Source organism: Ammodytes marinus (assembly GCF_949987685.1).
Source record: "Ammodytes marinus genome assembly, chromosome: 1".
Lineage (NCBI taxonomy): Eukaryota > Metazoa > Chordata > Actinopteri > Uranoscopiformes > Ammodytidae > Ammodytes > Ammodytes marinus.
The window spans coordinates 26,364,754-26,391,293 of record NC_137230.1 but is presented as its reverse complement, the minus strand read 5'-3'; the positions used below and the strand labels follow the sequence as shown (position 1 = coordinate 26,391,293).

The 26,540-nt window shown below is 40.9% G+C and overlaps 1 protein-coding gene across 1 annotated transcript in view; it reads right to left on the bottom strand.

Annotated features, from left to right (window-relative positions):
• Nucleotides 1-2,742: 2,742 nt before the first annotated feature.
• The window catches only part of LOC307251363 (nuclear receptor ROR-alpha A-like), a gene marked incomplete at both ends in the record, with an annotated part of 48,995 nt that continues 25,197 nt past the window's right edge, over nt 2,743-26,540 (bottom strand). The window contains one exon of the mRNA XM_080028712.1: nt 2,743-2,862. Within this exon, the coding sequence (XP_079884838.1) occupies nt 2,743-2,862 (120 nt within the window). The remainder of the gene's footprint in view (nt 2,863-26,540) is intronic.

Sequence of the window (26,540 nt, the reverse complement as noted above, 5' to 3'; positions counted from 1 at the left end):
TGCCGTCTGTCTGTACACCTTGTAATACAACCTTCCAGTTAAAAAAATTAATATACTGTTAGGCTATATTTGAATGTACTGTAGCCTGTAGGCCTTTGTGCGTATACACAGCTTTTTCCTTCTGCTGTCTCTCTTTCATGTTTGTCTTTCAGCCTCACAGACAGGAGCAGGTTTTTTCAAGGTCATTATGGACAGAGGCTTCCCTGCCTCATATGTCTGATATATCGGTAAGCAGACACAGTGCAGGTCTTGCTCAGCTGTTGTGCAGTTAGTCTAATTTGGGAATAATTACATTTGCCGGTCTTTTTAACTGCTTCCTTGCCTCCTCACTGAACCATCTCTCTCTCTCTCACACACACACACACACACACACACACACACACACACACACACACCTGTGAACCGTATTCCTCCTCACTCTATTGGATCGCAGTGAGCGGTGCAGTCAGGCTTGTAAAGCAAATAGCTTCTGTTCCCATCCACAGTAAATGTTTCCCTGCTGCCATTGAGGCAGAGGGACGCTTTAAATATTTATCAGCTGTAATGATTGTCAAAACCACCCCACCACCTGCTGTTAAGGTGACACACGCACACAAACATACGGAGAGGGAAACAGATACAGAGAAGGCGGTGAAGGTACTCATGCATATTTATCACTCTGCTTTTCACCTCTGCCGTGTAACGTAAGGACAATATTTAAAAAAGATGAGCATGTTTAAATGGACTTTCCCTGCTACTTTGAGGTTGTAGTAGCTATATCCAATGGGAATTTATAAAGCCTATCTGTTCCTATATTATTGAGTAATATACAGTACAGTATGTTATATAAAGAAGATCTTACACAAATCCAGTCTCTACCTGTAATATTGTTCAATGCCCCGACAGTTTTTTTCTTCAGGTCACCTCGGATGCTTACCAGTGGAGAGCAGGGAGCTGTTTTACATTTTCCTCTAAATACTTCATTTCAGTAAATTCAATCCACTATTGTGTTAACAGGTAACTTAGTAAGAAGCAGAAGCACTGTGGCTACCAGCTAGGATTTAGATTTGAGTAAAACCGTTGAGCAGAGATACACTCCAAGCCCCATGGTGCTTTGAATATTACAAAAAAAATTAAATCTTCAAGAATGATAGAGGTTCCTCTGAGAACAATCTGCATCAAAGCCTATATTAAATAAAACAAGAATTCAGTCACCATGACCTCTCCATGACTCTGCAATGCAGTGTACTGCACTGTGTGTTAATTGCGCAACTACACACCAAGAGACAGTCGGCCGTATCAGAGGAAATAGAGCAGAAATGCTTTGGGAGATCTGAGCACATCTGAATATGTTTTTGTGTGTGTTTTTGTTCAGGTGTGACTGTGTGTAGAGAGGGTCAGTGCGCTCTTGTCATCTTGACGGTAACTGGACCACTAATAACCTCAGCCTTCTCCCCTGCACACACTGATGGTACACTGGTACACACTGCTTTGTTATTCTAACAACGTTCACACTCTGTGTTAGCAGCTAAAGCTGCTGGTACACAAACACAGGCCTGTGTGTGTGTGTGTGTGTGTGTGTGTGTGTGTGTGTGTGTGTGTGTGTGTGTGTGTGTGTGTGATATTTGGTGTTTACTAGACTGCCGTAGAAGAAAGCCTCCTTTTCTTTCAATTATGTCAGTCCATCAGCTGGGCTTTAGATGATAAAACTTTTAGGATATTTGATAAAATGCAGGTTAAGGTTATCACAAGCAGCAGACATTACCCACACAACACATTCCCACTTCCTAGTAAAAAGCAAACCAACACAGTTGCAGTACTTCCTTGTAGTCATAGGGCAGTTTGTTCATGGATGCTGTGGCAGAAGAGACAGCTCCCTGCTTAAGTGAGCTCTCCTTTTTAAAGTCCTGTATTTTGCTTTATTTATTACCCTCCATGTTGATTGAAATGGAAGACGGATATGAATGCGCAACCGGTGTCAATCATTAAATCACTTCATTCAGCCAACTTAAGTGGAACAAGTAACTAGCTGAGGCCAGAATAATGTATCAGTTCGTTTTCACAGCTCTCACATTGTGGCCCAATTTGAAAGATACTTTTCGAAATCCTACCCAAACCTTGGAGAACTCCAGACATCTGAATTGTAAAAGTTTCCTGCACATCCTTGAAACTAAATCTTTCCTTTTCTTTTTCCAGTGAGAAAAAGTTTGTGTATTTGAGAGAAATCACCTCAGGGGTACCTATGCCTGGAGCTGCAGGGACAGTTGATTATCAGCAGTGTTGTGGATCAATCTGTCTTTGAAAATCAATAAACTCAATCTCATGGCAGGTATATTCGGTACAGTGGGTTCCTCCAGGGGTAGTTCAGACATCACTAACCCAGAAAGAGGAGCAAGGCTGTTGACTCAACAGTGTTCCCGAGGGTCTGAGACCTTAAGAGCAATGGTATTTACCCAGACAGTCCTTTGGAGGAACAAACACACTCTAGCCAGTAGATATACACAGTCAGATACTCCCTTTACTGAAGACGGACAAAGAGTGGCACTGACAGAAGTGTCTGTCATACTTACCATAACAAAAATGCTGCTGCACGACTCAAAACTCTACCGAAGACTGACAAGACGAGAACGGTATCAGATCTTGGGAAGAAGTTGCACCTTTGCACGCACAAACAGAACCACAATGCACACACACACGGTGCCTTCCATGTTTGTCGCTCATTGCTGGAAAGAAGTTCGGTGAAGGTCGTGAGCCGTTTGATATTCAGGACGAGTGGAGCGGCTGATCTCCGCTGTCGATGGAGGCGCACAGCTCGCCATCGGAATTACCATTAATCACATCAGAGTTGGAGCCTTCAGCAGAGTCTTCCAAAGCATCATAGGCCTAGGGGGATGGCTCAAGAGAGAGAGGAGGGGCACAAGATCAGTCCAAAATTAGGTTTACAGTTCTCATGTAGCTCTGCAGGTTCATTCCGTGAGCAGAAACTACAAAACAACATCTGAGGAACCCACCTCAATGGTTGATATTTCCTTTGAGAAGAAAACTCTCATTGTGAATCCACCTTCTTAAAATGAATGTATGAGTCAGTCCTTAGTGATCAACCAGTAAGTCAGAAACTTCATGTTTCCAAGGAACCTTTTTTTAGACCATGTCTGCTAATATGATAATGAATTATCTGTATTCTTATTCTGACAAGCAGTTATGTCAACTCAGCTCAACATGCAATAACGATATAATTTCAGTTTATTACAATTACAATTGAGTAATTCCTTTCCCTCTTTCAATTACTTTGTATATGATTGAAGGCTTTTATTGTAACAATAACTAAAATATATATTTTTTTTATATTTTATTATTTTAACAGTGAGTATAAGTATGAGTAAGATCTGGCAACATTGATTGGGGCGAAGTGGGTAGGAAGATTGCCTCTGGAGTGCAGGGTCGGAGGTTCGATTCCCCGCCTACCCGCCACATGTCGAAGTGTCCCTGGGCAAGACACTGAACCCCAAATTGCTCCCGATGGTTCAGAGAGCGCCTTGCATGGCAGCTACTGCCATCGGTGTATGAGTGTGTGTATGAATGGGTGAATGTGGTAAGATATGTAAAGCGCTTTGGGGCTGAGAAAATCGGCTAGAAAAGCGCTATATAAGTCAAGTCCAAGTCCAAGTCCATTGGAAAGCCAATAAAATTAAAAGATGATTGGTAGATTGCATTGAGTTAAAGAAGCTGGTGAAACAGCGGGTGATACAATTGCAGCTCTCCATGAGGTTGAAGCTCACATTTTAGTAGTGTGGCCTCATACCATCACTGCGCAAGTTGCTCATAGGTCCCCACAAAATATGCAAGGGCCACGCCTGTCAACTCCCCTGCTAAACACCTGCCACATTCTCAGGGGGACAACTTATTTCCACATGTGTGTGCATTACTGATGCAAGCCATGTCTAAAACTATCACAATGTCAAACATTCACACTGTCGACTTATTTAAGTCATTCTTATCTCCTGCCATACTGCCACACAAATCCGCTGAAATGAGTCCTAATCTGAGAGATCTTTGAGGATTTAACGCTGTCTGTTTAATTCAGTGTGTCCAGGACCACACAGGCTGTGTTTTAATTATAGAAAAACCCATTTCACCTAAACGCTATCTCTACTTTATTTATTCCCTGTCATATCGGGCCATTAAAACATTTTCATTTAAAACTTCTTATTAACCCTGTCTAAAAAAGATCCAGGTCTACAGTTTGCCTTCATGTCTGTTTCTTTCCCCATCAGTAATCTGGAGACAATGACGACTGAACATTCTAAGAAACAAATATGTGCAGAAGAAATTATGTCATGTCAGCTCCTGTTAGTATTTTTGCTACGAGAACAGGAAAACCACAACACTCAAGACTGCAATACTGTGAATGCCTCTCTTCGTATTTGGAGTGTGTGAGGGGCAGCTTGTAATGGTTGACACTGCCTGCAGCTCCTTTTAAAGGACCGGGAAACCAGTCATGAGCAGGATGTTGTACGGAACTACGGAATCAACAATCTCACATGTCTTAAAACATTTTCGGTCAATTGATGAGTTTCGATGGCAAAACCAACATCTGTCTAATTTACTCTGACCCTCAGAACTATTTTGCCTGATGTTGCCAAAATCATGTCTTCTCTACAGGGGTCGGGAGATCAAACTGGTACAACTGGACGGTCCAGCTTATGAAACCACTTAGTTCACTGTTCATCACTTGTCTCTTGTTACAACCCATTTACAATGTTGTCATCCATACCTTATATCTGTATTTCATGACTGTCCATCCTAAAAGATGAACCCCTTCTTCTTATTTAAGGATTATTTTCATGTGAAATAGTTTATTGAGAAGTTGTCAGTGATCTAAATCAATGGTCCAAGGACAGAGGGTGCTATACAAATTGTAATGCCCCACCTTGAGAATTGTCATATCAGCTATATACTGTAAATATAACTGACCAGCCAATCGTGGCATATATGAGCCCTTTTGTTTTGTATCCCACTAAGTACATTAGTTGGTGAGAAATGTCTTTATTGCCCACCCACCTCCTCATCTTTCCCATCCATCTATCACACCTTCTCTGTGGGAAAATGTCAGCACAGCTCTTTCACCCTGCGACTCATCAGCGCGTTGACAGGTTGACATTTGGCTCCTCCGTCGTAACCCTCGTCTGCAGCCTCTTATCTCTTAATACAGCAGGTCGGCCCCGCTCTGTTATTTTGCCTGTGTTATCACAGTCCGGACAGGGTAAACATGTACTGAGACAGGGAACACGCAATGCAAATTTCTGACAAGCTTGAACTTCGCTCAGGAATACCAAAGCAGATGATGTTGTGGGCATGGGAAATAATTGAGAGCACATAACAAGCCGATGCAATCGCCACTGAAGATGGAGCAATTGTGGCCCTGAAAGCTATTTTTAGGTCATGTACTGTAGTGGCCTGCCCAAATATATGATAGCATGATTATACGAAGATGTAAGTATTTTCTTACAGCGTCCTTTACAGTTAAATAGTTTTAAGAGAAATACATTACACCAGAAATACTGAAAACCTTGAAAATATAGACCTTTTTCACAGCATAATTTTGACTTGTCATACCAGGAAACACACGCAACTGATAACACCAATGATGACTCTGTAAATAAAGCCAGTGAGCCCCTAAAACCAGTATTACTTACCACTGTGCTTATCCTGCCGTGACATGTTAAAATGCTTGCTGTGCAAAGAGTTCTTCACAAGGGTTGATATTGCTTTTTCTTAGTCAGACTTGCTTGCTAGAGGACACATAAAGGACACAAACGTTTTAACGAGACCGAAGAGGTGGAGCTGATCAAAAATAACCAAATGTGTGAATCTGTCCCCCTTTCAGACATCACAACTAATAATGTCATTAACCTATAAGGGGTATTAAGTAATGCGCTCACTTAAGCAGTGTTTCCCTACGTTGGTGACCCTGGGGGCAAGAAGTGTTCACACCATTAATGGCTTATTAAGCTTTAAGATTAACTTTTCATCACATGGGGGTAAACTGATCCACTTACTTTTGCCAGTCTGAAACTACCATAACAACACATATTGTAACAGTAAGAATCCTGAAAGCTAGTCACACATTCCAGAACTAATGTCGGACTAGTAAAAGAATGATGGGGTTTGGTCAATTAAGCAAAGCAAATTTTCTAAACACTTGAAAGTAACTCTGAACAAAATCAAATACAACATATTATAATTCAAAAGGTTTTAATACGATTCAAATGAAAGATAGAACCAGTTAGATTAGAACACAGTCTGGAGGTCACAACACTGGACCCTTAGAGCCAGCTAGTGTCTGGGGGTCAAAGCATAGGAAAATCAGAACCAGCGAGAACAGCCTGGGACTCAGAACACAGGAGAAGACCGAACTGGATTATAACATAAACCTGTCATACTCTACAACTAGGCCTACTCTACATTCCAGCCCTGAAGGTTACAGGGAAAGATGAGAAGGTGCGCTTTCCTTGTGGTTGCCCCAGGTCGTCTTTCTGGTGTATTTCCTTGGCATGATGGCTTTTCTACAATGTGTATGACATTAAAATAAAACACGTCATGTAATATTACATTAAAATATGTTTAAGACTAAACTTAACTTGTGCCTCATGGTGGGGGAAAGTGAGACAGTGGCTCACTTTCCCCCACAGCATTTGGCTCACTTTCCCCCACCACCACAATTTGAGAAAACACTACCTCTCTTAGCATTTCAGGCTAATCTTCAGTTATCAGCATCACATGGTTTCATATGTTGGTAGTTCATCAACACGTATGATAGAAGTTTTTCTATGTGAATACATTTGCTTTGGCACAACAGTTGATTAAGTTGACAGCAAGAAAATTTACTTTTACATGCAAAATACCTATTTTGGTGAAAAAAACATGCTTACCACTACACCATGAGGTCCTCTCTTTCAGGGCCATGGGGAAATGAGAGGGGCTTGAAAACATATTTCTCACATGACCACAAATGTTTTCCGTTGCCTAGATACAGGGGGTGGCTCACATTACCCGATGCCTCAGATTCCCCCGTTCTCCCCTGTACTGTAAATACAGTTTAAAAAAATTCTGATACAATTTTTGAACATGAGCCGACCTGAATACGATACTGTGAAAGCTACTTGGTTTACAGCTTAACAGTGCTCGGGTTGTTTTTTGGAAACCGATATCCTGTCATATCATGTCTGTTTGCTGGTTATAGAGAAAGGACCATTAATTAACCTAGCTGTCTGGTGCTGAAGGGAAAAAGAAACAGCCAACCTTCACTGCTATTGATTTGAGATCATTAGTGATTTCAGTTTCTGATTGCATTCAGAAACATCAGTTTTTAGTGTCCTTGGGTGTCTAAGTGTATTACGCAGAGAGCTGAGATTGGGCTGGTTCCAGCATGTTGCCTGTCGTTGATATAAGCAAAGGGTTTCTGACACCATGATCGACTTCATCTGACTTAATGACCTGAAGGAATGTGGTCTTCCTCTACTTTATTCTGCTGCTACGCTTCTTCAATCTAATTCCTCCGTTCCCTTCCACAGGTTCAGCGTGGGGTTTCGGCGGACCAGCGGAGGTGATGTTTTCCAAGCTTCCTCAGCACCATGATGAATCGACCGTGACTCCGAAGAGCTTTTTTCTCATGCTGTGCTATTGGAGAAAGTCTTGGCAGAGCCCGGTAGCCTCCGCGGGGGATATCACTGCACTCTGCCTTTCATCCTACTGGAGAAAGGCTTTAAAGGAGCCCAAGCAACAGTGACAACACAACAGCTGAAAACCTAAAGAAATAATTTATTTTTTAATTTTTTTACAAAAACACTTAAATAAGGGCAATTACAAATGATTTGATTGACAGCCACTGCTTAAAACAATCCAGAATCTTAGAATATGTAAATAGTGTTTTTTTCAAAAGTGTAACAGCTGGACACACAAGGTCTCCTACTTCACTGAAAGGACCATTATCAGTGTATGTGCACTAGAGACTTCAGGTTTAATATTGGACCTTGGTTGGCTATTTACTAGTTGTAAAGCGTTGCAGCTACTGTATGTCCAGGTGTTGGATGGGAATATTTAAAGTGAACACAGAACAATCACTGCGCAGACATCAGTGAATCCCAAACAGTGACATAAAACACTTTAAGAATAATAAGTCTAAAATTTGTGGAATCAGTCTTAAAATTACACTCAACCAATCCCTGTGTATGTTCGGAACTGGTGAATTTGTAACCCAATACTTCCAGCTTTATATGTCGTTTTAATAAATGCTAAATATTTCTTTCAGTTTAGAGGTTGTGTTGACAATTAAAACACATAGTTTTTGTTTTGTTGTTAGATGATGATCAGTAATTTTTTGGCAAAGGTATGTCATTTGATCAACATCTGTTTCTTTGGGTGATTAATCTAATAAGAGCTAGCAGGTAAAAAATGGCCTCTGCTGTTGGTTTGATTGACTGTAACAGATTAAAGAACCACCCAGCTGCTAATCTGCTCCGCTCCTCCTTTGAAAGAGGAGGAGGAATGCAATGGTTGATTAGTCTGGGCTGCCTAATTACCCACACTGCACTGCAGGCTCATCGACGCACTGCACTCTCGTCTTGTTTGGCACCGTTATTCTTTAAATTGCTACGTATACATAGGGGAGAACGGGGTAATTTGTCACATGGGTTGGATGTCACCAGGGGTGGACTGGCCATCTGGCATACCGGGCATCGTCCCGGTGGGCCGGCAGGCATTTTGGGCTGGGCCGGGTCCATTTATAAAAAAAAAATAAAAAAAATTTTTTTTTTTAATGGACCCTTGGCTGTGTGACTCGGCCCGGCCCGGCCAAGTCACACAGCCGAGGGCCGAGGGCCCTTCCCTCTCGGGAGTGCCATGGACATATAATTGTGCATGCAGGCTGTCAACTTCACCTGAAAGTTAAATAAAACTTTGTCCCAGGCCATTAGTCATTATGATTGGTTCTAGGCTGGGCCTGGTCCAATCACACACACAGCAGAGGGCCGCCCATTCAGAGGCTGCATTAAATTGTATTATCATGCATTCAACTTCTACTCCGTAATTATGAGCATCTGACGATGGTCAGTTACGTTCAGGGCCGTCGGACTGCGGACAGGCTTGGGGGGCCCAAGGCAGAGGGGGGCTGCACCCAAAAAAATATATATATATATATTTTTTTTACTGGCTCAATATAGGCCCCTGATCTTTGAAGGCCCAGAAAAACGTTATTTAGGGAAAAAAAAGATTTCATGGGCCTTTCATTCGTCAGTACATTTATGTTATTTTTTAAATAACATTGTTCGGGGCTACGAAGATCAGGGGCCTATACTGGGCCATTAAAAAATACAAACAAAGGAAAAAAAATCCCGAAGCTGACTGGATTTTTTAAACATGTACATTTCTTCTTTCTGCTTTTTGGTCATCTGTGTCTATACATTATTCCAGCAAATAATAGCCTACCAAATAGCTTACATAGGAAAAAAATCTTAATCTTAATTTTTTATTTTTTTTTGTAATTTAAATTTTATTCCTGATATGTAGCCTAGTTCAGAGATGATATGTATTTTTTTTCTTTCTTAACTTTTTTTGATAGGTAGTTGCCAAGTTCATCACACAAACACTCCAATCCACTGATATGAGATCAGTTTGCAATTTTCAAGTACTGAATTAATGGTAGGACTGTGGCCACTAGAACTGGTCTCTGGTCAGCAAAGGTCTTGAAAACAGCATAAGTGTACTTGTGACATGCGTGCCACCCATGCATGTGTATGGGCACGTGTCCCAGCAGATTTTTGAAATCTGAATAAAAAAATGTAAGTTTGTAGTTAGCAAGTGTAACATGTTCTTAGGGCAGAATTTCATAAATAAAGGTTTATTTTTTTAGCAAGATATTTGGTCAAAAGCTAGTGGTCATCCGTCCCTCTGTGCAGTTGTTAGGCATCTGGCTGCTAGCAAGTTATGTTGTCTTGCTAATTTTACTATTCATCTGAACTGAAATAAATATTGACTTTTTCCTTTATTATCTTCGCCAGAATGCACCAGAATGCTTAGATTACATGTTAAAAACACAAAAAAATATTCTGGGGGGGATGCCCCCAGACCCCCCTTCAGGGGTTTACTTTTCTGACAAACATTACAATGGATACTAACATGATTTGGGCATTTGGGATTATAAATCATCTTTGAATTGGTTGTACAGCATATCACATGCTATTCATTCAGGGGTGTGATGGTCACCCCACTCTAGCTCTGTGGCCCACCTTGGCCACCCCCAGTCAAAATTTCCTGGAATCGCCACTGAGACACACACAACTCCGCGTTCAGGCTGCACAGCACATTAATCGCAGGTAGCATTTTGAGCTAAATCTGGCCACTTTCCAAATCCAAGACTCAATAGTTGAAACATTCTCTGAACTGGGTTGTCAGACAGCAGTGTTTCCCATTGATCATAGACTTTGTTTTGTGAAGCTTTTTCATAACATGTATACCTATTGTAGAATTTATTCTGTGTATGTTCTATTTAGGCTACTATTTTCTTCTCTTCTAAGGAGATTTAAAAAAAATAAACATTTCCTCAGTGTCACATAAAAGTGCACCAGCATTTAACTTTAAATTATAAGAAATTTCCGGACCCCAACCCTAAACCCAATGTTCAACTCAAAGGTGCGCCACTGGCCTCGCCCTTGTGATAATAACAATAATAGAGTATCTATCTATCTATCTATCTATCTATCTATCTATCTATCTATCTACAGTCATATGAAAAAGTTTGGGAACCCCTCTCAGCCGGAAACATTGCACTGATTTGTTGAACCATGTACAGATACACAATCTGCAGCCAGATGTTCTTGCAGGTCTTTGGAGGTGATCTTTGGGTTGTGTGCAACCATTCTCACAATCCGCCGCATATGCCGCTCTTGTACTTTTCTTGGTCTGCTAGACCTGGGTTTAACTGCAACTGTGCCTGTGTCCTTCCATTCCCTGACAACGTTCCTTACAGTAGAAATTGACAATTGAAACCTTTGGGAAAGCTTCTTGTAGCCTTCCCCTAAACCATGATAATGAATAATCTTTGTTTTTAAGATATTTTGGGAGCAGTTTTGATGGTCCCATTCTGTCTCACTTCAGCAGAGAGTCAAAGAGAAGTGCAACTTGCATTTAGGCACCTAAAATACATTTTCTCATGATTAAACAGACATTTCTATGAGGTTCAAGGCTTAACAACATAATCCAACCAACTTTGTGTTTAAAGTCATCAGTTTTACATGCTGTTACAGGCATTAAAATCAACAAAACCACAAGGGTACCCATATTTTTGCACAGCCAGTTTTTCACATTTAATTTTATTTCACACAACCAAATACTGCTTTTCAAAAAATCTTTGTTTGGAAAACATCCCAGTAGTTAGCTGTTCCTGGTAAATTAAAGACATACCACTTTTATCTTTTTTTTGTGAAAGCAGAGTCAATTATAATGCCGGCTGAGAGGGGTTCCCAAACTTTTTCATATGACTGTATCTATCTATCTATCTATCTATCTATCTATCTATCTATCTATCTATCTATCTATCTATCTATCTATCTATCTATCTATCTATCTATCTATCTATCTATCTATCTATCTATCTATCTGTGTAGGGTGGTGTGTGTGTGTGTGGGGGGGGGGGGGTTGTCAGGGTCGGTGGGGGGGCCCAACTGCAATGACCCAGCTTTGGGGGGGCCCAGCTTGCAGAAGGTTGAGAACCCCTGCTCTAGAAGGTCCAGGGTCCACGACACAGTCTCCCAAATTCCTGTGAGAAACACTGTGTGTGTGCATGGTTATTAAGAGTCATTGGACCAGGGGTTGTGTTCAAGTACGCGTAATGATTTGGTCATTCATCAATAGAAACATTGTGTTGTTATCTGGCTCAGAGAGTGACCAGTCACTCATATGTTTTGGACTATAGACAAACATAGCTTTTACATGTTTGTATTGTAAGACTGCCTCTCAGAGGGCCCATCAGGACTTCCTGTATAGTGGCCCAGAATTTGGAGCAACGCCCCTGCCTCCACATATCGTATAAATAATCATGGTGGGCTGCCATGGCCAAAAATGCCAGGGCTGAATTTTTGTCCCAGTCCACCCCTGGATGTCACATTCGTTATATCTCGCCACCAGAGCGCGCTAGCTCTGAAATGTTGATATAAAAAAGGTCCAGAATTGGGATCAGAGGTCACATACATAGACTTCCTTGGAGTTAGACTGCTGCATTTCAGGTGAGAGGATGTTTTGTGTTTTTCATGTCAAATTCAAAATATTTTGCTTCTCAGTATTTTTCTTCTAGGCTTTTACACAATGGGTTTATAACAAAACACTTGTTACCCTCAGAAAGTGTAGGGTAAACTATAGTTTATATTGTGGTTAGCAAGCTAATTAGTTGTCAGATGGTTGTTGGCCTTGATGCTAGCAAGAAATTCAAGTTGGGGTTGGTCGTCAAATTTTTTGGGGGGTTGGTTGTCACATGTTATCTCAAGGCTGCAGCCAGAAAAGGAACCCAATAACGAAAGAAATTGTCAAGCTGTATCCTCACTGACACCCCAGAGAAGGAAAGAATAGAGCAGGAAAAGGCAGCTAGCAAGCAAAAGAAAAAAGGGCAACAAAATCAAAACAACCCAGTGCATCCCAAACTAGACCAGCTGCCAAGGCTACAGAACGTTATGCAGGGTTCTCAACTTTTGGAAATTGTTTAGAGTGAGACAGAAGCGGATTGCCCATGCGAGCGCGCGAAGCGCGCGAGCAACATTTTATTGTGTGTTTATTTATTAATTTAAAGCATAATAATGGTTTTTAACACAAGTTCAGTTCAATATAATTTCTTTGTTTTAGTTAAAATATAGCCTATTGTAGTAATTTTATGATGAAAGTATAACTGGATTAATACCAAATGCCAGACTAGTGAGATGGGTGTAGGCCTAGGGTAGTTCTTCGGGGTAGTTATTTCAGTAAAACTCTTAGTTCAGTTCAGCAAATATGGATACTGGATATTACTGATGCTTGCTGTTGTAGCTTCGAGTGGCAGATTTTGAGGCCTTCAGGATAGGGGTTTTCTGGCTCCCACTTGAAGCACTGTGGCTCCACACCAGCCATTTAGACCATCATAATTGAGGACAATGTTCCTTCTGGGGCTAGTCTGTTTCTGGTGCTGGTGAAGACCAACCATGGAGAAGACTCTTTCGGCGTCCGCATTTGAATGTGGGAGCACTAAAACCAACTTGGCCCCTCAACTAGTAGGTGAAAAATCGAAAAGCAAGTGCAAAACAAAAGCATTATTAGCTATGTCTTATGGGCTTCATGAGGGGCCTCTAAGGCCCCCACACACATACAGGAATAAGCTTTCTACGTGTAAATTATATACTGTTCATAAAAAGTAGCTTTCCACCCTGTATCTGTTGCAATGGGCCCCTCCATCATATAACATGGGTCTGCAGACCAATCTTCTGAAATGTTTTTACAGTTGCAGAGTAAAGAGTGCTGCCTGTTAAAGAAAAATAATGTTCCTTCTGCAGCTCAAGATTTGATTTAAATCTAAATTTTCCAGATTGATTTTTCAGATTGATGCATTTTACTTTAAAACTGTACCAATTTTCTTCCAGGGGGCATGCCCCCGGACCCCCCAACAAGGTACAGGATATCTCCCACAGTATCCCAAAATCCTGTGGGAAACACTGACTCCCTTAATATGTTTATGCCAGTAAACGTATGTATCTTTGCGGAAAAGTCAATGTAACTGACTGGATAGGGAGGGGGGCGGGGGGGCTTTAAGTGTCTGGGCCTATTATCTCATAATCCGTCTATGAACCAACTAGTTTCCACAATCTTTTTTATTTTTGCGGGGAGCATGCACAAGCATTATTCATAGAAAAAAATAAAAAATAAATGTGGGGGGCCCCACACAGGGTCTTGAAACGGGCCCCGAGATCGTTAGGACCGCCCCTGCACGCTTGACGTGTAGCCTGACGAAACGCTGCGCCTTCTCTCTGCCCGCTCGGCTCTCGCAGAATGCATTAGTGGGCGCAACAAACGCCACGGCCCGTATGAAACGGCCTTAACTACTGAACGAAGGAAATCAAATTAGTTTTTCCCCAAAAAAACGAATGAGTTTTTCCCCAAAAAACGGGATAAATTGTGTCCCGGGAGAGGTTTTTCTTTCCTCGGGACAGCTGGTGAAAAAAGAGAACAATTTCGGGAAAAACGGGACGGGTGGCAACCATAGATAGTATAAATAAGGTGGCAACACTAGGTGATGGTGGTGAAGGCCAGGATTTATCGAAGCTATAGGCTATATAAAAAAAATTGTTTGGCAGAGTTATAATTTGCGTGAGAAATGCAAGGTGTGGCGTGGAGCGTGTGAATTGCCTGAAATGCGTGTGTCTCACTCTCATTGCGTGAGGGTTGAGAACCCTGGTTATGTAGGCCTATTTGTCAACTTGACAATGCAATTAAACATTCAAATTTGGTTCTGCCTCCTTGCCTTCTTTTTAAGATTTTTCCCATTAAGATAACATTGTGACAAACAACCCCATAGTGTGTGACAACCGACCCCTTGATGGGGTTGGTTGTCACAATGTGTCAGAGTGTCTTTGATGGTAAATTACTTCTTCATTACAATAAGTTGGAAAAAAAGAGAGACACACATTTCTAGCCAACACCTTAAGCTTCAATTTAATGTAGGAATGGCTATTGACAGATGTTTTGGTGATGAGCAATTCTCACTAGAGTAAAAAGTGTGCCTACTTACCCCGTTCTCCCCTACTGTTGTTACTTTAACATGATCAAAACCATTATCCAAGTCAAAAGGAAAGTGATTTTGGCCATGAAAAATATTTAACATCATGCTTACAAAGCCAAATAACCAGTTTCACCATTGAGACCTGATATGTCAACTGATCCAAAAGATATTATACTGGAAAATCAAAAGTGTGACTTATGTGATATGCAGTAGGAGAAGTGAAGTTTAGTAGATATTAACATGACCTAGCATACCTGATGATGGAAAGAGATTAAAGTCAGAGGATGACCATAGTTATAACAAGTTATTCTAAAGAGAACATTAGCATATATGAGCCACATTTCATGAAAGTCCACCTAATAGTTAATTGACAAACATGGAGAAACTCTGCTAGCATGGCTAAAAACAAAAGGACAATACATTGAGGACAGTGATCAAGAACATATTACGTATACTGAAAACAGTTGATGAATTTATGTAAAAAATGTAAAGAAAGTGAAAGATTGATGACATAATTAATCTTCACACCGTGTATTGATATTTGGATATGAGGATTCTCACATTCTGTGCAGATACAGTACATCAAACCCAAAAACAAACTATGGCAGGAACGCAACTAGCCCAATTCAATTAGCTCTACAGGAAATCCAATTATGGATTAGTCAGCACTAATCTGAGCCTGGTCATTGGTGTTCCTGATAGCAATGTTTGCCAGGGAATTATTGGCCAGACGCACCAGCTCCAATCAAAGCTTTCAATGCTGTTAAGCCCTTGTTGATGCTACACATTAACAAGACCACAGGTGCAAATTCAATTTGGAAAACACAACCGTTGGAGTGTGCCCTAATGTACTGCAAGTGGGTTGGCTGGTTGGTTGTTTTTTTGTTCAGGAGAGTACGAAGATGGTGCTTCCCTGTTTTGGTGAATTCCGGCTGTCACTCATGAATAAGAATGAAGGTCTAATTTGTGTTTTAACAGGTCTGATTTTTGTTTTCTTTGTATGTGGGTGTGTATGTATCTGTATGTGTAACTGTACACAACGCCATTTTAGTCCTGTGATTATTGCCCTGATGCTCAATATAGCAAGGTCATTGAACCTGCATTGTGCATGAAATATGCTCTGTAAATAAAAGTGGTTGGCCTTGCCTGTTAGTGTTAGAGTTTGAGCAACTTGTCACCGTAGAAACAGCAACTGCAACACAAAGTAAGTAAAAAAAAATTGACTGGTCAGTCAGTTCCCACTGGACTAACTTGATGGCAACATTACAATTGTTAGCAGTTATTTTAAGCAGTGTACACATTATATAGAGAAAATGTCACTGGATTACTTTGATGCTGAAGGAAACTGTAACATGTGATGATTATAAATCTATATATTTCTTCCTGGTTGAGGTTTTGGTGCTTGGTTGGGCAAAACATGTTTGATTTAAAAGCACAGAGAGGAAACTTTCTAATCTATTTACTAGACTCCCAAAATGTAATTCACTCAATCCAGTCATTGGTGTAGTGATGGATAAACGATGTTAAGATATTCTGTATGCTACACAGCTTTCATTCATGATAGTGATGTTTACACACACATCAAATGCACGGTTTCTATGAATTATCCTCACACAACCTGTTGTCACGGCAGCAGCCGGAAGGAAAGAGGGACACAATTCTTCTCTAAAATGAGTTCCTGCTGGTTGAAAATTGTCCAAAACACTGGCTGGTAGTGATGCTTCTGCGCCAGGTAGAAATAATGAGAACATCTGGTCCTGTTATTTCCCCCAATTTACAAATGAATGAGTCGTGGCGGCCGCTCGGCTGTCGCTGCACCCCCCGGAACGCTCCCAGGAAGCCAGTCGGAGCTGAACTGCCCCCCTGAGAATATGCTATCAATGCAGCCACAGGAAATTAATGTTGGTGGTGTTTCATAAGAGGCATGTTTGTTTGTGTGGAACTGTTTGTCAGATAAATCAGGATGTCATGTTCGATGTGCTTTTTTTTTTACTTGTTTGACAACCCATTTCCTTCAATAGTGATGATGACACTTTAGTATTGGGAGGTGGGGACTTGTCTCATAATAGCTTGTGTAAAGTCACTTTTTCTTATGTGATGTAACAACTTGATGTCGTAACCTGATTTATGATGCATACAGCACATCTGAAGGTGAATTATGAACTGGTACCTCGTTGGTACTGGTACCTTTTGTTACTTTAAACCAATCAAAAACAGAACCGATTGTGGTTGTAGGGGGAGTTAAATTATGGATATATGTATTGATGAACAACAGTGTAGCAATCTGACCGTGCTTCTGCTTTGGTCGATCATCAGTCAGTTAGCCATTTTGGTTAGTATATAAAAAGAAATCTAGCAAATTGTCCCATTCAGTCTGATTTACAATTTTCCGCTTACCAGCTATGTCCACTATTGATTTCCATCCGAAAAAATTACACTGGTTTTATTTACACTCATTTTAGATCAAGTTTGTTCCCCCTTTTTATGAACACAAAAATAAACCCCCGAATACATATACCTCACCACAAAGGGATAAGCGCCCAATGAGCAACAACTACCGGTACTCTGAAAGCGTGCCTTCAATGAATATCTCACAGTATTTGCAATTTTCAGTTTGAGAAACGCTAGGGATTTATTTTGACACTCATGAGAGGGAGTTTAACACACTTTAGAAGTAAAGAGTATAACAGGGCGTGATGTGAAACCGCTCAACACCAGATAAAGTATGGAAGCAAGTAAGAGTTGCTTTTATATTCTACATGACAATTTTTGTGTGTGTGTGTGTGTGTGTGTGTGTGTGTGTGTGTGTGTGTGTGTGTGTGTGTGTGTGTGTGTGTGTGTGTGTGTGTGTGTGTGTGTGTGTGTGTGTGTGTGTGTGTGTGTGTGTGTGTGTGTGTGTGTGTGTGTGTGTGTGTGTGTGTGTGTGTGTGTGTGTGTGTGCATGTGTATGTATAAATTCATGGGCTTGAGTGCTTTTTTAATTGTGTCTACCCACACAGCGGCAGCACAATAACCTCATAAATGTAAATTAGCACAGAGAATCCTCTTTTTGTGTGTGTGTGTGTGATATTGATATTGATATTCAAGGGTAAATCCAACCTGTTTTTATTCCTCTAACTTCACATCTTACTGGACTAAATATATCAGTTAGTCAAAACATTTTGTACACATGTGTTTCTTCAATTACTGTATATCCTGATAACTTTGATCCTCTGTCTTTTACTTCACACCCGATGTTTCTAGATTATTCCTGCTGCATTGTAGTATTTTCTTAAGGCTGAGCTCATTTTAACTTTTTATAAACTGTTGGTAGTATCATCTACAGTTATGCATCAGATTCCATAAGATCATCATAAGTTTGTAGCATTGCTGTCCTGTGAGGACCAGGTATCTTTAAAGATTTCACATTGTGTGAGCTCAAAACCAGCTCTTTTTTGTTCAGATTTGTGATGATGCATTTTCCAGTTTATCCAAGGAGGTTTGAATAATTAATTTAGTTAATTAGTAGAAGAGTTTTCTCACCCCATAAAGGAATTTAGGCATTCATCCTTCAGTTTATCACAAACATTTGGAGATGTTTTCACTGTCAAAATTCACGTGTGTAATGTAACTGAAGCTAAGTTAAAAGGAGTTAAAAATATATTTTTATGCATTACCTACTAAGTATGTTTTTCTATTTGTTGTTTCCCTAGTAACTACTACATAGGTTTTTTATTTACATTATTTTAGTCACCTCTAGATAGTGTTTTTTTCTTTTTTTTTCTTTTAGTAACTACATAGTTATGCTAGCCTGGCTCCGCCCGCCCACCTACTTCCGGCCAAATTTCATTTTCCCTTCAGTAGTCAGTCTGGGTGTACAGTGCATTTCCCAGATTATCCGGAGAATCTACAATCGTCCAATCAGCGAACAGAGCGAGTGGCTGAGAATGAAGTCACGCTCCAGTTTCAGTTGAATGCTGCGTTCCTTTATACTCGGAAGAAGGAGATTTCCGACTTGGTAGTTCTGACCTGTCTGTGTTTCAGTGCATCTGCTCGCGAAAGTATGGACGCCTAAAACCTTTCTCGTCCAAATAACTAAACGTTAGGCTCTAACAAGTTACTGTTGCCAGGTACCGGTAGATTCATAGACTACAATATGTAGTGAAGTCCAAAATTTCCGAGTTCCCTGTCCAACTGGAACGCACCGTCAAAAGCCGGCTCATGACACATGTGACGACCAAACGTGATGTGATTGGTTGGCTAATCCAGAGTGGCACTGGGCAGATCCAATAGTTTTAAACTTCGACAGACACCCGCCTCCAAGTGAGTGAACGTTTGCCAATTACAGCACTTCCAGACCTTCTGTACAAATGAAATTAAGTACGATGGTCTGGTTGGACCAGGCTATAGTTATGCATTACCTACTACATAGTTTTTGTATAAGAATCTAATAGTTTTATTTTAGTTTTTTTCTTTTTAGTAACTAAAAGGATACTATTTCTCTCTGAGATGTAGTGGAGTAAACATATGAAACTGCAGAAGATTAAATAATCTTCAAGCATCTTGAATGTGTACTTTTGTGAACTACTTGAGGTACCCCAAGTTTGGGAAATTCACAATAACCCAAAAACTCATTAGGATTCCCTTTTTTATCCATAGAGCCTCTCTGGGTCCAAACTAATGCCTGAACCCTTAAAATAAATATATAGAAATCAATATTTTTATCACTTATGGCAAGAATCAATAAACTTTCCCAACTCAGCGGCTCTTCTTTTTTTCTTGAATGTTATTTCCAGTTACCCTCATACTTAGAGAGCAGATTAGACAGACCCTGAGGCCTCACTGGGAATGGGAAGTGTGGCGGGCTGGACAGCAGCTCGATTGCACATTGATCCGTCTCATTATTCCACTCCATCGAACGTTCACCTCGGCCATTAGCAGCTAAATAAAAGCTGCAAATGCATCCCCTCTCTAACTCTCAGTAATATTCAGATGCCCTTCTTTTATACCTTTGGTTCTTTATTGTTGTTTAAAAGCTGCAGCACTTTATCGACTCTTTGTTTAGGCGGTGTGGCTCTGTGTTCCGGCGCAGTGGGTGTAATTACCGGCTGCTTTGGGTCGGGAGCAGAGCAGAGGAACTCATGAGGCGACGGTCGATGGCGCCCGGCGGCACCGTGCTATTATCATGAGAGGAGAGATCTAATTCAAACTCTCAACTTTCCACTTTCAAACACCTCAGGAGAAAACTTAGGATACAGGCTGTTAGTGCTGCATTTTCTCTGCGCTCAGGAAACCCAATCCTAACATGCCGAAAACACACACACTTTCCGACACACATCACATATTGTCCCTGTAAGTATCATTATCTGCCTCAATGGGTTCTCAATCAGCCCTCTGGTTTCTATCGATATATCTATTGAGTTATTTTTGTGACATGTTTTTAATATTTATTTTTTTCTTCCTTCCTTGATTGTGCCCAGAGGTTGAACTGAGTTTTTTATAATATACCTATAAAATTGTTATAGGTATTTACTGTAAATAAGGAAAGGAGAAGTACTAATAACGCTATGGTCATGATGAGAAGTGCTACATAAGAGAATAGACACAGCGCAATATAAAGGGCATTGTGTGATCTAGAACATGTTCTAGATCACACAATGCCCTGTAGAACTCATAGATAGTATATAATATGGATGTATCATTCGTGCTGACCTCAGTTATTCAAATGGCATCCAATAATCCGGGTTTATGCGCGTCGCCATTTTGTGAGATTTTCACTCCGCCTCACGTCGGGGGGAGAGATATACGCCCATCTGGCTGACGTATACCTCCGAGGGTTATGAGGGACAACGGGCGGAGAGCTGTCACTCAAGAGATCGCGCCAATACATTTTAACCTCCAAAAGAATAAAAACTAGCCTGCTAGAAAAACACCCCCCTCAGTGCTGTCATGGAGATATGAACTAAACATACAGACTAGAATGGTTTTGTGGACCAGGCTGTAGGTATAATAAGACTTTGAAAACGGCCTGTCTAACAAGTGATTGATCAGTCTTGGTACCACCCCCAGTGGCCACCGGAAGGTACTACAATTTTGGTCACTTCCTTATTGGATGCTGGTAAAAATCGCTGAGTGTGTGTGTGTGTGTGTGTGTGTGTGTGTGTGTGTGTGTGTGTGTGTGTGTGTGTGTGTGTGTGTGTGTGTGTGTGTGTGTGTGTGTGTGTGTGTGTGTGTGTGTGTGTGTGTGTGTGTGTGTGTGTGTGTGTGTGTAGTGCATCAAGTTTACAAGTAGATAACCTTGACAGTAATAATATCTAGCATTTTTTATTATTTCAGAAGGAGCATTGTGGGTGTGGCCAGATAGGAACATTTATTTGGGATATATCTGAGCAGCACAAAGCTACTTTGAACTCCAGGAAGCCAGATAAACACATTAGACGATGGTCGAATTGTTGATAAGCTTGGTGGGTATCTCTGAGCATAATGCTGTTTTGCTTTTATCAGGGAGATAGAGAGACATGACAGTAAAAGTGGCTACAGCTCAGATTCCTAAACACTGCTTACATCACTGGTCTCAGGATCATTCTTTTTACAAGCTTGGTACGACAGACAGACACTGAACACAGAAGAACATAATTCAAGCTATACATTCACACAGCTGAGAGACTCCAACATGTTCTAATTTTCAATTAATGAGTGGTTAGAAATTCCATTTATGTATGCATTTCATGGGTTTTCAAAGCCTGCCACTGTGGTACTCTGTGATTTTCTAATGCATATTATGAGTCACATCTATGTTTAGTTGATGCTTGTTTGATACCACTCTCAGTAATGTGAAGGCAGGAGTACTTGTCCGTGTGTGATGTCTTTGCTAATTCCTCCCTCTGCTTTTATGCTGTTTTAGGATACTCCTCTTGGATAAGTGCAACCTTTGGTCTTTAGGAAAGGGTCATATATTTATTACATGGCACTTATAAATCCTCTGTTCTGTTTGGTCAATCACGGCATTCTACATTTCTGTTATTTCCAGCAAGACAGACCGCTGTCTAATCACCGTTGCTAAGGGCCTACGTCAAAGTTTTGATGAATAGACGTCCACAAGCAAGGCACTACTCCTTCAAAGAACAATGGCTTTGCATGTATCAGGAGAGCAGGGAACTTCTGATTTATGGTTAGTGTCTGAAAGGACTCCAGTCAAGACGACGTCAGTAGGTTTGGTCGCAAATTGACAGTTACCGACGCCCTGTGTTTAACGTAACGTCAGTAGTAGGTAATGCAAAACTATGTAGTAGTTACTAAAGAAAAAAAAACTATGGTAGGTAATGCATAACTATATATTAGTTACTACAATGTTATGTACCTTCTTGTAAATTGTTACCATGTGTATACTGTATATATATATATATATATATATATATATATATATATATATATATATATATATATATATATATATATATATATATATATATATTAGTGGTGGGCCGTTATCGGCGTTAACGTGCTGAGTTAACGCAAGACTCTTATCGGCGATAAAAAAAATATCGCCGTTAATCTCTTATTCCACCTCCTGTTCGGCTCAGGGGAGATAATAATAGCCGGGGGCCGTTGTTGACACTTGAGGAGCCTTTATTCTCTCACACACCCGCCGCTCTCTCTCTCCATCACTTGCCCACGACACAATCGGGTATTGGAACGCAGGGTGGGTGTGTGTGGCCACCGGTCGCCACGTGACTATAAGTTTCCAAGTTTTAAACACTTCTATCTCTTCAACGTCACCGTACCCGAATCCTAAATATCCCCTTAGCAGACGCTATATTTCATCGGGGGGGAAACTTTGTTTTGCGCCACAGTTCGGCCGTAATGCTGCTGCTGCACACACACACACACACAGACAGACACAGACACAGGCGCACACACACACGCTGCATGTCAGAGAGGGGCGCTACCAAAAAGACGAGAGGAGCGGTTGGAGCAGTTGGAGCGTTTAGAGACACATGCGTGCACATTTATTTACATAAAATCGCAATCGCAGTCATTTGTGCAGTTATGTAAAATGTTTCACTAAGGAAAATTACAGAAAAAGTAACGCACAGTGACTTTGATGAGTAACTTTAATCTGATTACTGGTTTGGAGATAGTAACGCGTTAGATTACTCGTTACTGAAAAAAGAGGTCCGATGCCGGTAACGCGTTACTAAGTAACATCTTGTTGAACATTATTTATTTTCATCACCAATTATCATAGTAGAACAGCTTCCTCAAGCAGATGAGCCCCTGGTCTGATGCGCCACCTGGCTTGAGAAACACGTTCTCAGAGACTTACTTTGAGTCATTATTTAGGAGCACACACATATTATGAATGAATTCAAATGAGCCATTTTAATCTAGATTAATCTAGATTAATTCCAAAATTAATCTAGATTAATCTAGATTAAAAAAATTAATCTATGCCCACCTCTAATATATATATATATATATATATATATATATATATATATATATATATATATATATATATATATATATATATCATATATATATACGTATCTAAACATGACTGTTTGCGTCTTTCTTTCCATAAGATTTGTTTCACTAAATACTAAAAGTTTGTCACAGAATGGGTGACTAGGAGCCCAACAGCCAGCCAAAAGAGTCAGTGGAGTAACACATGAAACCCACATATTTAAGCTTCTGTCTAATCCTTGTATATCACAAGATGTTTATCATGCATGAACAAATCCCTTACAAATGTAATGCAGATCCAGTGAAGCGAAATGCCAGTCAATACTCTCACTGGCTGGCAGGGTTATGTTGCCTTTTGACCCCACCTACAGCAAAACCCTGAGCAAAATATCGCTCTCCCCTGATGTCCATAAATTGTTGAAGCTCCCACCTTACTGACACACAGATAAAATTCATGAATGTTAAATAGTAAAAGCTATGTTTCAAGGATAAGGAGTGCAGATAAATCAACATGCATGCATGAACCTTGGGGGGTTTGTCTATTGATGATCTGAGGATAGTAGCAGAGCTATGTAGGAGCTGGGATTCATGGAGCTGGAAATTAGCCCCTTAATTAATCAATATTTGTATTCGGGTTGTCCACCACTTCAGGAGGGGGAACCAGTGTGCATACTAAACACAGCCGGACAGAAAAAAGGTAGAAGGTGACCAAGCACCAATCCACGATGTACCCTACAAAGAAAGCCACTAACAAAAATATAATCCATCAATTTATCTGTTCAGGTTTTTATTTGAGAGTATTAATTAGGTAATTGGTTTGTATATATCTTGGCTGTTTGTCCAGCAACATAGGCAAGCTGCAGTTCAGTTGCCTATCTGGCGTGGCAACAACTGTAAAAGAAGACAACACAGAGTATTTGTCTGGAGATGGAAAGATGAGAAAATTGCACTGCAAACAGAAGGAGAAGGAAGGAGTAAAGTTACTCAGACATTAAAGAGAGAGAGAGAGAGAGCTGGAGAGTGGAGGAGAGGAGAATGAAAGTGAAACACTGTGAGGAAGTGACTCCCTGTTAAATCTCTACCTGATACTCAGGTAACATGAAGTTATTTCTGAATGCAACAGAGCAGAAAAGAAAGCTTGTCTATAAGGTCTGCACCGCGACTCTACACACACCACAGGAGAGGTTAAGGAAACACACCAGAGAGAGGGGGAACCTGGGAAATAAGTGAGAAGCAGCAGAAGCACAGGGTGCAGGTAATGGAAGGTGTGGATCAGTCCTGCTGGCACTCAGATGTGATTTAGTCAGGAAAACAAAGAAAGAGGAAACAATAGATGGATTCGGGATGGAAGGAGTAGTGGTAATGGTATATAGTGGGTGGCAATGGAGAAAGACAGGGTAAGTAGTTAGAAGGATGCCAAAGTGCCAAAGAAAAAGAGATGAAAAAGTGAAACTTAGAAACTAAAACTTCAAGACTTTGCTGCGCAGAAGGAACTATGGACATGTTATATAACTTTACATGACTGATTATTACCTTTCTGTGTGTGCCTGTGTGTGTTAGATGGAGTGGAAACGTTGAAGTAACAATGAATAAATGGTAACTCACGGGGGGAAATAAAAGAAAAAATCTTAATTTTTAGAGATAAAATGTTGTTAGCAGATTCATCAACGAGCCCTGTGTCTCTATGATTCACTAGATACTAATGCAAAACACAGGGGTGTAATTACCACAGAAGCTGGGGAGATATGTTCCACCTACTTTTCCAGTGTCATTTTCCAGTGGACTTGGTGGATTTTTCTTTTATCGTTGTTTTTGCCTCTATGTCTACTGGCTGCTCTAAGCCATGGCATTGGTACTTTGAGGGAGTTCTGCAGGTGGAGAGCGGGGACATTTAAATCTGCCACTGGTGACTATTACTGTGTTGATTAGATTTGAGAGATTCAAGATGTTTATTGGTCATATACACAACAATTACAGCAGCAGTCAATGGCAATGAAAGTATTAAGCCTCAGGCTCCTACATTTGCTGCTGCAGCTCCACCATCCCAACTTCCTCCTTATGACAGGTGTCATATGTGAGGCAGCTGGTTATGACAAATGGACTGGTGAGTTTATTGTTACACTGGTTCCTACAAGGCACACTGAGAATACCTATTATTTGAAAGCACGAAAATCTAAAAGATGTCAACTCCTCCTGTGAATGAAGCATGCAGTGTTTGAGGACCCTTGTGAAAATAACTGTGAAGAGTATCTAATGGCTATAGCCCACGGCACTTTCAGGCGTGTCATTGGACAGACACTGTGATGAGATTTTATCTGACGATCCGTACGGTCTTGAGTGGTCTGATAGGGTGATAAACCCCTGCAGAGCCCTGACACAGTGTGCTGACAAGATGTGGCCTCGCTCAGCTGATAATATGATGGACAGGAGTAGACACTGTGTGTGTGTGTGTGTGGGGGGGGGGGAGCTGGAGTGGAGATGAGAAACAATTGAGAACAGAGGATGGAGAGTGGAGGGGCCAAAAGCTGCTTAATGTGAACCATTTGAAGTCAACGACAGCCGGAGGGGGGTCTATCCTGCAGCTCTGTGTTCTGCTGCCACTGATCCTCCTGCTCTCAATCGCTCTCCGCTCTTCCGTCCAATGCCATGCTTTTATGAGAAGCTTCGGGGAGGGGTGAGGGAAATATTATACTACTGGCATGGCATGTTTTTTTTTGCACTTTTTAGTTTGTTATTATTATTTATTTAAGAGATTGATTGTTTTTTTGCAGACACTCGTGGTCCTCAGAGCATGAATCCTACTGACTTTGGTTCCCCTCTGACTGTCCTTTTAAGGCCAGGACACACTGGCCCGATAATCGCCGTCGGAGAGTCTGGAAGGGGCAGGGACACAAATCTGTTTGGTGTGTGCCGTGACGTCGGTCGTCGTAGATGTCGTCGGGCTTCTTTTGAACATCGGCGGCGAGCAGTCTTTCAGTTGGAGCAATTTCATTGGTGGAGGGCTAGCGAATCAATGAAGCCCGTAAGTGAGACGGGTAGCACAAACAGCTAACAACAGTTAGCCATTGCTTAAATGTGTTTGTTTGTTTTGTTACTGTACTGTACTCACATGCATCAACCCTTGTTGACTGCTCGACACCATGCTCGACACTCTCTGCTAAAAATGGTGCTCTTTATGGTCCATAAATATAAATACGTATTTCTATTTATGTTTATGGTCTAGAGAGCTGCCCATAATTTCCGGCTTCTGTGTTTTTTTGGGCCACAATACAGATTAGCGCCGCCTGCTGTTATGGAGACATTACGTCCCGCGAAAGCGCAG